A 12,791-nucleotide genomic window follows, 5' to 3' on the forward strand; every position below is an offset into this window, starting at 1 on the left:
ATCAAATCACCGGCATATTAACTATCAAAACATGTTTATGACTGCTGAAATGTATTATTGCTTTAAAAAAGTCACATATTGTGCATTTCTATTATACACAATTTGTACTAAAGCGATCTAAAAAGTTCATATCAATAAGTTTTCTCTTTGCACCACCAGGTGGCAATCTTTGTAGCCTACTTTTATTTCAAGGGTGCAGATGGCATATGTTTTATTAAAATGTATAACTTAATTTATTTTATTAATGACTATAACTTTATATATACATAGTTAAAAAATATTTACCATTTTCCCAAGTGTATATAACTACTACTGTAAGAAAATATCAGAATTCAGAACATACTTTCTGTATTATCTTTGCTTGAACTGAGCCGATCTAATCCTGTTTATATGAATTGAACCTGCTCCCGATCAGGTTTGACCTAGCAGAACGTTCGAGGTTACTAAAGTAACCCTTCGTTCCCCGAGGAGGGGAACGGAAGCACTATAAGTGGATTTGATTGTAAAATCCACGCATTGGGAGGTTCGGTTCAGAAGCTACTCGTCTGAAAGAGTATTGAACGGGCCAATTAAGAATGAATTGGCAGCGCAAGCCTGCGCAGGTGAGCGGCATAAGCAATCAACTGAGTATATAAGCTCACCTGGCGCCAGCAGACGCTATCCTTTTTAAGCTGAAGAGACTTTCAACAGCTAAGGGACAGTCATTATGGCGACGGAGTATAGTGCTTCCGTTCCCCTCCTCGGGGAACGAAGGGTTACTTTAGTAACCTCGAACGTTCCCCTTCGGGGGGAACTTCAGCACTATAAGTGGATTTGATTGTAAAATCCACGCATTGGGAGCCCATTGAAAGCGCCATAATGACTGCACCTTACCAACACCCCCGATGAGGAGATAGTCAAGCAAGCGTGACGCACCCACATCATGGGGGGCGCGGTCCTCCAACGTGTCCCTGGCCCTAATTTATCCTACTTCAACAGAAGTTTTACGGATTTATATATATTTTTTTGGGAAGTCGTGAGCATCTAGATAATTCTAGGAAAATACGACAGTACGTTGGGAAGCGTGCAATCCCGATAGGGAGGACGCTGCGGAGGCCATCCGTTACCCAAGGGGGGATAGATGGCAGAATTTACATATGGACTAGCCCTAAAAGGGGGAGTACGCATAGCAAAAGAGTGGTTAGCGGGGAGGGAAGACACGGGTCCGCCCAGGGGGGGACTTAACCGTGGCTGAATAAGCATATGGGATCGCCTAGTGGGGACCACGCATAGCAGGCACCTTTACCCAAAACGCGGGCTGACCAGCGGGCAGACCTACAACGTAGTGGGCCAGCAAGTGACTCCTCCGCTGAGTCAGTGCTGGGGGCCACGGAGGAATCTGCAGGGCTCACCTGATGGGGAACTTTACTGACAGATAAAAAGGCGCACGTATCTCCGTGTTAGGGAAAATGGCGCAGCAAGCGTGTTTCAACACCCTACCGAATTGTTTCCTCAATCACCAAGGGTTACCTAATACCCTTGAGGAAACCAGCTCCACTCGCAGATTGTAAAACCTTGCAAATGTGTTGGGTGTCACCCAGCCCGCAGCTCTACAGATGTCTGTTAGAGGGGCGCCGCGTGCGTGCGCTCGAGAGGATGCGAAGCTCCGAGTGGAGTGCGCACGCGCTCTCGGGGGACGCGGCTCATCTCGGCTCTGATAGTGAAAGAAGGCATCCACAATCTAGTGGGAACTTATTTCGGTACGGCACTTCCCTGCTGCCGACCGCTATAACAGACGAAGAGCTGCTCAGATGATCTAAACTCTGAGTGCGGTCCGGATAATACGCAAAACGCGAACTGGACAATAAATAAGGGCTGGGTCTGCCTCCTCCGAGGGCAGCGCTTGCAGGCTCACTACCTCGTATTAAAACGGAGTGGTAGGAACCTTGGGCACATATCGCGGGCGGGGTCTCATACGTGAGAGAAGCCAGCCCAATTACAGGCACGAGTCACTGACCGAAAAATGCCTCCGGGTCCCCGACCCTCTGATCGATATCAACGCGACCAGCAGAGCTGTCTTCAGGGACAGAAATATACTGAGTCGAGGATCGAAGGGATCTGACGCGGCTTGTGTACGAGGGCGAGATCCTAAGAGGGCATGAGAGGGGGCGGGGTGGATTAATTCGCTTAACGCCCCTGAGGAACCGGATGATGAGGTTATGCGTTCCCACGGTGCTGCCAGCCACCGCGTTATGAGAGCGGAGATGGCAGCCACGTAACCTTGAGTGTGGAGGGCGACAGCCTGCTCTCCAGCTTCTCTCGGCGTAAAGAAAGCACAACGCTGATCTGGCAAATTACGGGGGTCTTCTCAGCGAGAGACACACCATTCAGTGAATAGACTTCACGTCAGGGCATAGGCGCGCTCGGGGAGGGGGCTCTAGCCCGAGTGACGGTATTAGCCTCCGCAATCGGAGGTTACCTAAGTCTTCCTCACGTCTAAAAATCTCCAAATATCGGCGAGGGTGCCAGGTGGTGCCCTGTCCCTGAGAGAGTAGGTGCTCTCTCGAAGGGACTGCCAGGGGAGGGCTATCGCGAGGGAGAGCTCTGACATCCAGGTCCGGTTGAGCCAGAGGGGCGCAACCAGCAACCTGTTCCTCGTCCTCCCTGACCATGCACAGTAACTGCGCGAGCAGGCTCACTGGGGAAAACACGTATTGCGCGTGCCCCGAGGCCAGCTGTAAGCCAGTGCATCCGTGCCGAGAGCGCTCGGTCAGGGAAAGAACAACTGGCAATGAGCGATCTCGGGGGAAGCAACAGATCGATCTGGGCTTCCCCGAATCGCGCCCATATCAGCTGAACAGACTCGGGGTGGAGTCTCCATGCTCCAGGACGCAAGGCTGCCGTGAGAGCGCATCGGCTGCACGGTTGAGCTTGCCTGAATATGAATGGCGTGCAGCGATTTCAGCCGCGGATGACTCCAGAGGAGCAGACGGCGGGCGAGCTGAGACATGCGGCGAGAGCGCATACCCCCTATACGGCTGATATACGCCACCGCCGCCGTACTGTCCGTCCTGACCAGCACGTGTTGCCGCTCCAGCACCGGAAAAAAACGGTGGAGAGCGAGGAACACTGCCAACAGCTCCAGGCGATATGCCAATGCAACTGGGTACCTTTCCACAGGTCCGCAGGCGATATGCCAATGCAACTGGGTACCTTTCCACAGGTCCGCAGCCGCATGCCCGCAACGCACAGCCCCCCAGCCCGTGTTGGAAGCGTCTGCTGAAACGACAACAAGACTGGACGCCTGTTCTAGAGACACCCAGGCCTGTAGGAACGAGGGGTCGCTCCAAGGGCTGAGGGCGCGGCGACACAGCGCAGTAACAGAGACTCGGTGTGCGCGCGCGTGCCATGCGCGTCTGGGGACTCGATCGTGAAGCCAGTGCTGAAGTGGTCTCATATAGAATAATCCGAGCGGCATGAAGCGGCTGCGGATGCCATATGCCCCAGGAGCCTCTGAAATAGTTTCAGTGGGACCACTATTTTACTGTCGAGCTCTCTCAGACAGTACAGCATCAGCTGAGCGCGCTCTCCGGAGAGGCGCGCTGCCATGGAGACCGAGTCCAGCTCCAGCCCGAGAGAAGAGATCCTCTGCACGGGGGCGAGTTTGCTCTTTTCTCGGTTGACCTGAAACCCCCACAGGTGGAAGTGCCAGAGCACTTTGTCTCTGTGCATAATCAACTCTGTGCATAATCAAAGAGAGGGCAAATTCAGCCAGTCGTAAAGAAATTGAGTATGCAGATGCCCGCGAGCCGAAGGGGCGCTGAGGCACCCTCCGCGGGCTTGGTGAGGACCCGCGGAGACAGAGAGAGCCCGAAGGGGAGGGCTTTGTATTGCCAAGCTCGACCTTCAAACGCAAACCGCAGAAACTGTCGGTGGCGAGGAAGAGTGGAGACATGGAAATACGCGTCCATCAGGTCTAATGCTGCAGACCAACCCAGAGGACGAACGCACCGGAGGATGCGCTTCTGCGTTAGCATTCTGAACGGCAGCTTGTGCAGGCAGCGGTTCAAAACGCGCAGATCTAGGATTGGCCGTAACCCACCGCTCTTTTTGGGCACGATGAAGCGTGGGCTGTAAAACCCGCTCTCCATCTCGGCTGGAGGGAGCGGCTCGATTGCATCCTTCGCCAGGAGGACAGCAATCTCCTCTCGCAAGACAGGGGCGGACAGGGGGCTGACCCTGGTGAATACACACCCGTGACTTGGGGGGCCGTTTCGCGAACTGAATCGAATAGCCGAGTCTGATTGTGCGTATGAGCCACCGCGAAGAGCTGGCCCGCGCTAACCAGGCAGGCAGAGCTCTCGCTAATGGACTCATCGCTACAATCGCTGACGTACCAGCAGTGGGGCAGCGCGGAGTGGGTGTGCTGATCCGGGAAGCTCGCGGGTCCCACGGAAAAGCTGGAGGTGAGATATTTGCTCTCACTCCAAACCCGAGCTCCGGAGGGGAGGCTCGAGAGGTGGGAGAAAGGAGACCGTCCTCCCAGCGCTCGTGAGCCACTGGCGAAACGCACCGAATCTGCAAGCTAGAAAGCAATGCGTCCCAGACTGGCAGATTTCGGGCTGTCACATCTGGGGAAGTGAAAAGTGCCCTTTCATAATGTTTTCATGGCAGTAAAAAGTGCCGTTGGAAATGGGGCCCCGCCCTCCAGCGGGGAAAGAGCAAGTTCCCTCTTCTCCAGATGGCCTGTCCCAGGGGCGCTTCGCGGTCCGTTGCCGGACTTAGCGGCGTTCTGGGCAGGGGGGCTGCCTGCTTCCGAGGTGCCCGACGCGCTCGCTTCGCCGAAGGCGTGTGCGGGGGCGGAGCAGCTCTCGTAGGCGGGCGCCTTCGGCGAGGAGCAGGTATGAATGGCACGGCGGGCGGAGCGGGCTACGGACCGCCGATAAGACATCACCCACCAACTGCTCTCTCACCGCCTTGAATTCCTGGGTGAATTCACAGACAGTGTCGCCGAACCTGGCTGGGGATATGGGGAAGTCAAGAAAGCAGACTTTGTCGACTTTGCGCATATCAGCCAGGGGTGGCGCTCCTGGACCACTAATGTGGACATCGTCCTCCCCAACGCACACGCAGCGGACTCAGTAGTCCGAAGAGCTAAGTCGGCGGCGGTGCGAAGCTCGTAAGCCTGGGTTGGACCCACCCTCGTGCAGCTCGGCCAGCGCCTGCGCTTGGTAGCGCTGGTAGGTGGCTATCGCATGCAAGGCGGAAGCAGCCTGGCCCGCAGCTATGTAAGCTCTAGCTCCGAGGGAGGTAGATAACTTACAGGCTTTGGATGGGAGACGAGGCGAACCCGCCAAGAAGAGGCGCCGCGCGGATTTACCGCCATCGCACACTCAACCTGAGGAATCGCCACATACCCCCTGGCTGTTTCACCGTCAAGAGTGGTTAGGGTGGAGGAACACGCAGCACGAGCAGAAAAAAGTGCTTTACAAGACCGCGTGAGCCTACTGTGCACCTCCGGGAAGAAGGGAACGCCCCTCTAGTCGGTCCGGGCGCGGAGCTGGGGGATAAACCATCTCCAACCCACGGCCGAAGCAGCCCGGGAAAGCACGGCTAACATGTCCGTTTCAGGATCCGTAGTGACAGCGCTCACCAGCCCGAAGGGGGCGAGCGGGTCTGGATCATCATCGGACAATGAAAGCCCACCCTCCGATGCCGCGGTGGACATCTGGTCTCCGGTGTCATCGGGCGTAAGGGCTACCATCTGTTAGACGGATTGCTTCCCCCGCCCGAAGCTTGGATGGAGCGCTTAGAGGAGCGGGAGGTCCGCGGGCCCGTGGGCGACGGATTATCTCTCGCTGAAACCCTCAGATCTGCCCGAGTGCCCGCTGCAGAGCAGGGGACAACTGGGGTGGTTCGCCCTTTTGCAAAGGCTAACCGCGATCTTGCGCAACAGTCATGGCATCGCAATGACGACATGAACTGCCCGCGAGCAGCGCATTAACATGCTGGACCCCCAGACATGTAACGCAGTGCCCGCGCCCATCATCCGAGGACAGGAAACCACCGCATCCAGAAACGCACAGTCGGAGCGCCGTCCTGATAAGGACGTGCTGCACGACTGTGTTGCTCTTTCTGTGAAGTTTGCAACTTTATACGCACCGCTCTGGAGGACCGGACCCAAAGAACGCCAGGCAAGGGAGAAACCCAGCTCGACCGTCTGCCTCTGCGTGTACACACTCTGGACCGGGAGAATGCTCTCGTTCGCTCAGAATCGCTGGTCACAGCAGGAGGAACCCTCATCGACTCGATCAGAAAGTCTCTGAAGTGAAAAGGATAGCATCTGCTGGCGCCAGGTGAGCTTATATACTCAGTTGATTGCTTATGCCGCTCACCTGCGCAGGCTTGCGCTGCCAATTCATTCTTAATTGGCCCGTTCAATACTCTTTCAGACGAGTAGCTTCTGAACCGAACCTCCCAATGCGTGGATTTTACAATCAAATCCACTTATAGTGCTGAAGTTCCCCCCGAAGGGGAACTGTTGCTATGACAACAACTCTCGGATCAGCTTTGAAGAACGAAACGATCCTGGATCATGTCAAATCGTCAATATCCAAATCCAGCTAACTGAGTAATCCACGTACGAAGAACGGACCCCTGGAAACAAGGAGTGATCACATGACTAGGATGAAAAAAACAAACACCAAAACAAAAACTGGTGCCCTTGATGACCACTAGAGGGCACTGCAGCAGGTGTGACAAGATGATTGGAAAAATGTTGCCCTGGTCTGATGAGTCTTAATTTCTACTGTTACTTGCCTTGTATTATCGGTTCAGGCTGGTAGTGGTGGTTTAATGGTAAGGGAGATATTTTCTTGGCACACTTTGGCCCATTATTACCAATTGAGCATCTTGTCAATGCCACAGCCTACCTGAATATAGTTGCTGACCATGTCCATCCCATTATGACCACATTGTACCCATCGTCTGATGGTTACTTTTAGCAGGATAACATGCCATATAATAAAGCGCGAATCATCTCAGACTGGTTTCTTGAACATGACAATGAGTTAACTGTACTCAAATGGCCCCCACAGTCCCCAGACCTCAATCCAATAGAGCACCTTTGGGATGTGGTGGATGTGCAGCCGACAAATCTGCAGCAACTGCGGGATGCTATCATGTCAATATGGACAAAAATCTCTCAGGAATATTTCCAGTACCTTGTTGAATCTATGTCACGAAGAATTACGGCAGTTCAGAGTGCAAAAGGGGGTCCAACAAGGTACTACTAAGGTGTACCTAATAAAGTGGCCGGTGAGTGTAGATTTTAAAATATTTTGAAATTGAAAAGGTTGAAATGTGAGTTAAATAAATCATAATATTTGGGTTTGTGTTTAAGATTTATTTATTTGAATTGCATAAAAAATGTCAGGATCATGTTTGTTTTAACATAAGCATACACATTAAAATCATAAACTAAACTGGGAAGTAACTGGTCAAATCTCTGCACTCAATACAAACATATTTGACAACACATGAATTCAAATAGCAAACATCTTAATTAAAATGAGTTGAAACAACAAAAGTCCTATCTTAACTGTTTTATGTTCAGTCCATTTAAATTTGTAAACACGATTAAGTCAACTTAATGGATTTGTGTTGGGACAACATAAAGTAATTGTGTGGAACCCAGCCTGTTTTTACAGTGTAAATTGTGAAAAATTACCTCTAGTCGGGTTCTGTCCACATCTCTGGGCAGTTTGGAGCGACTACGGCTGGTTATAATTAGCATTTCATACGGATAAACCTTCAAAAACACGTATAAATCAGTACAAAAAGGCTGCATCTGCTCTTTCTAATGTGCGAAATATAATCTGTGGTCAACTTACAATAAGTTAGTTCCCTAGACGATAATTCAACTCATAATAAATATAGTTTAATATCATTTAATAAGTTACACTTGCCTTTGGTTCCAGCATATTCGGCATAGACACTCCTCTGTCCATTCTAGTGGGTGTTCGATGGCCGTCATGCATAGGCTAATAATTATAATAATAATAATAATAATAAAAGAAAGGTAGAGAAGCTATTTCAATGATTTAACTGTTGAATATTACACATTATATTTATACTAAGGATGCAATAATTATATATGGGAACACATAAGTGATTAAAAGAGATAATCAAGTCTACATACCTGAAACTCTGTTAGGGAAAAATAATAAGAATATTTTGAGTCATGAGTTTGAGTCATGCCATATCTAGTTTATGTACTAAACGATGCTTTATAAGACAATAGGAATTTATTTCACAGAGCATATGCCTATATGTGAATATTATTGCTCTCATATTCATCTGTGTAATTTAAGTTGAAGTAAATGAAAAGACTTACCTCTCATGCCACCACACACGTCCCCATAACTGTTATACTGTGTGAAATCAGTGGACTGAGGCTGCAGCAAAGATAACAAACAATTATAAAAGAAACAGAACATTTCACTGAATGACAATTTAAAAACATTGGGCAGCACAAAAATGTTTGAGCATTTTCCTTTAAAATGTACTTTTTTTAAATTATAACTTTGAAAACTTCGCATGAGGAGTTTGCATATTCTCCCTGTGTTGGCATGGGTTTCCTCCGGGTGTTCCGGTATTCCCCACAGTTCAAAGACATGCTGCAGGTGAATTGAATAAACTAAATTGGCCGTTGTGTATTTGTGTTTATGAGTGTGTATGGGTGTTTCCCAGTACTGGATTGCAGCTAAAAGGGCATCAGCTGTGTAAAACATTTGCCCGATAAGTTGGCGGTTCATTCCACTGTGGCGACCCCTGATGAATGAAGGAACTAAGCCAAATGATGAATGAGTGAATGAATTATATTATATAATAAATCTTACACGGTGCAGTCCATTTCGCCCATATCCTGGCAATGAACCGGTTTTAGATGGTGAACTTTGATCTGCAAAACAAGAGCATTTTTAATAAACATCCACTATGAAAAAAAAATTTACAAATACATTTTTTTTTTAAATATTGTATGTATTAATAAAGGTACTTAGTCGAAAAGAAATAGAATGAATGAATGTATATATTAATACTATATTAGTATTATATGTACAAATATCATTATTACCATAATCTTTTTATGAAGAGCTAGACAATTTTCACAGTATGTCTGATAATATTTTAGTCTTATTTGTATAATTTCAGCTAGAATAAAATCAGTTTTTAATTTCTTAAACACCATTTTATGGTCAAAATTATTAGCCCCTTTAAGTGAAGTTTATTCATAAACTAATTTCGAGAGGATCACGTGCTTATGATTTATCACGTCCAGTCTCGCATTTGCTAATCACTAATCTTCCAATCATACGAGCCCTAAGGCACCATAAATAGTCTAAGTTTCCAGTTCACTTTATCTTCGTTTGGAAGAAGCAGCTTCACCGTAGCTAGCTCCGTTGAAGAACCAACTCTAAACCAGCATGGACAAATAAAGCAGCAACAAGCTACAATCTTCAGGATCTTCATTTGGAAGAACGCTCTGCTCTGCTCATCAACTACAAAGCTACAAGTGCTACAAGCTACAAAAGCTTCAAGCTACAATCTACAATATACAATCTAAAAGCTTCAATCTACAAGCTACAATATACAAGCTACAGCAACAACAACAACAACTACTATTGCTACCATTTCAAACAACTACAACTCCAACAATTTCATCAACAGCTTAAACAACAACACCAAAACCTTCCACTTCAAAAAGCCTCCACAACGCATCTGCTGTGTCTTCAACCTTATTTCCCAGCAAGATATAAGCCAAAACTCCAAAGCTATTGCAATAAAACGGAACCCTCACCTTCTCCTAGCAGTACACAAGCTATCCATCGTTTAACAGATTGTTTGCTGGAATGTGTTCAGCAGAGCAGCAGCTCCAGCCACAAACAATGTTGAATTTGATCAACAAAATGGCCGCCAGGCTTTTGCACCTTTTGCATGGCCTGACTGAAACTTCTTAAGCCAATAGCTCTAAAGATAAGCGTCTCCATCCAATGAGCTAAAAGACTGGAGATGGTCCCGCCCTCTCTCTTGACTCTGTTGCAAAGACCTTATGAATGAATAGGCCAGACACGCTTGTAAATTTAGTTAAAAAAAAAAAAAAAAAAAAAAAAAAAAAAATTCCATTTGACATTTAACTTCTAAAAAGATTATTACCCAACCAGTAAATACAAGCTATTGAAAAACATTATGCCATCAAGCACAGAAGTCCAATTGTAATACGCCAGCGACTCATGTGTTGATTTACAAGCGTCATATAAGATTATATAGCAAGTCAGTCGGATGTGAAAACGGCAAAGAAACAAACTTCCCACTTGACTGTTATAAATACAAATTTAAACTTCACTATCACTTCACATGCTCAGTCTTCAAGGGGTACCAGTTTTCCAGGACCACCAGACTAGCCATATCCCATATCCTCAGCTCTCCATTCATCTGTCATCCCGTTAGGAGACGAACACCCACCCCTACCATCCTTGCACATCGTATCAATGAAGTCATCGGACCATGCATTATCAAAAAAGCTTCCATTTACAGCCGCCCATGCCCTTATTAAGATGCCTCGCATGGATATAAACTAAAACAGTTTTCATGTCTGCCATACTTGTATTATTTTGCAAAGATTTAATTTCTGATTCTCTTTGTTTTTTCTATTTTAGAGATCATGACTGCTGGCTCCAGAAGCTGACCCTCATCCAACCTATTACACTCCACATCCTCTTCACAAAGGATACATTCCATTTTTCACTTTATCCAATCTGTCCTAACCTGCAGTCTGCAACCTCCGAACCTGAAACCGTCGATTATCTTATTAAAAAGAAATCGACAACAACTTCATGATTGGAACTCCAAGGCTCCTCCTTTTAATATCTCGCGCATTAGCCCCATTGGTGTCGCTACTCAAAAATGTTCTGGCAAAAACGCCTTGTAGTCGACCTTTCGTCCCAACACAATTGCTCCTTTCCTAGCATTAACAGCACTATCCCATTGGACGAATATTTACTTAACTACCACGACATTGATCAAGAGATCTCTCTCATAAAGATAGCCAGTCGTAACACCTGGCTAGCCAAAGAAGACATTTCCCCTACCTTTAAAATCATGCCAATCCACCCAGACTTCTGGCACCTTTTGGCATTTATTGGCGAAATCAATTCTGTTTTTCGGATGCAAAAGCAGCCCAAAAATATTTGACATGATGTCAGAAGCTTTATGCTGGATTCTGTCTAATATTTACGAAATCCCATACCTCATTCACCTTCTAGACGATTTTCTTATTTCCCCCCCCGTCATCTCCTCCAGCCAAACACCTAGCGATCACCCAGCAGGTTTTCGCTGATCTCGGAAGGACCCAGTACTTCAATCGAATTTCTGGGTATTAATCTAGACTCGCATAAATTCCAAGCATCCCTTCCTAAAGAGAAAATCAATCGAATAATTTCTCTATCCCAAATTTTCCTCGAAAAACAAATGTGCACACAACGAGAACTCCTACCAATTCTCGGCCATCTAAATTTCGCTATGCGCATTATTCCTTTCATTTCCCACCTCCTTCAATTATCCACCACAGTTCATGGTTTAGAAGAAACAATTTTTCTCTCCAAACCCAGTCGCGATGAACTTTGCTTATGGATCTCTTTCCTTAAGCAATGGAACGGCTGTTCCTTTTTCTACAGCGACTTGATTGCATCCCCTATTGACATCAACACATACACAGACGCTGCCCCTCCAATAGGTTACAGTGGCTAATATAAAGGACACTGGTTTGTCTCAACATGGCCAACCCAATTGTAATTCCATTCCAAAGACCAATGTTTTTCAGCCCTCTTCAAATTCTACCCTATCATCGCAGCAGCCATCCTGTGGGGGGACGAATGGTCTACATCTAGCATTCTCTTTCACTACGATAACGAAGCTACAGTGCATTGCATTAACAAAGGGCGCTCCCACTCCCAATCGCTTATGCCATTTTTAAGACACCTTATCTGGATATCTGCTAAAAAACAATTTATCATGATTGCTGAACATGTACCTGGTTGCAAAAACCAAATCGCTGACTCTCTCTCTCATTTCTCTTTGCAGATATTCTGGCAACTAGCCCCGGAAGCAGACCCTCACCCAACGCCGGTCCCTCCTTATTCAGTAAAGATATTTCCATAAACCACCCATTTCATAATCTTCATCAAACTTCTCTATCTCTTATCCTACAAGCAATAGCTCCCAGAACCCTCAATGCATACCTCACAGCATGGAATTCGTTCAAACAATTCCATACCATGCTAGACAACCCATTACACTCAAAATCCTTACCTCATGCATCTACACCCTCTGTAAAGGTTACATTTCCTCCCATACAGCCCGCACCTTAGATGCTATGTTCAATCTAGCATTTTTTTGGGGGGGTTTCTTAAACGTTCTGAATTAACAGTTACATCCAAATTTAACCCTCTGCTCCACCCCACCATCTCAGATCTAGCTTTGCAAGACAGGGAAACTATCTCTTTCCTTATCAAACAAAGCAAAACAGATTAATTCCAGAGAGGACACTCTATCCTCATTTTCAATATTCCTTCACCTACACGCCCATTCCAAACCCTCTTAGCCTAGAAAATCTCAAGAGGCTAACCCACTGGCCCCGCTTTTTACTGATGACGCTAACCGTCCAGTATCTCGATTCTGGTTTCAAAAACACCTTAAAGAAATCTTTCGCCTATCAGGTTTTTTCCCAGAGCCCTTTTCCAGCCACTCATTCA

General features: G+C 47.2%; 1 protein-coding gene across 51 annotated transcripts in view; it reads right to left on the reverse strand.

Moving 5' to 3' along the window:
• The window catches only part of ablim1a (actin binding LIM protein 1a), a 110,724-nt gene that overhangs the window by 4,280 nt on the left and 93,653 nt on the right, over positions 1-12,791 (reverse strand). For 45 of the 51 annotated variants that reach the window (XR_015504856.1, XR_015504841.1, XR_015504837.1 and 42 more), the window contains 4 exons: positions 8,880-8,941; positions 8,371-8,435; positions 7,947-8,021; positions 7,709-7,789 (listed from right to left, as the gene is read on the reverse strand). Coding sequence is in view for 6 of the 51 variants with exons in the window: in NM_001114316.1 (NP_001107788.1) it covers positions 7,709-7,789; positions 7,947-8,021; positions 8,180-8,187; positions 8,375-8,435; positions 8,880-8,941 (287 nt within the window). In the remaining 45 variants the exon portion in view is untranslated. 51 annotated transcript variants of the gene reach the window in all.

The sequence above is a fragment of the Danio rerio genome, chromosome 13 (genome assembly GCF_052040795.2).
Source record: "Danio rerio strain M-AB ecotype USA chromosome 13, GRCz13ab, whole genome shotgun sequence".
NCBI lineage: Eukaryota > Metazoa > Chordata > Actinopteri > Cypriniformes > Danionidae > Danio > Danio rerio.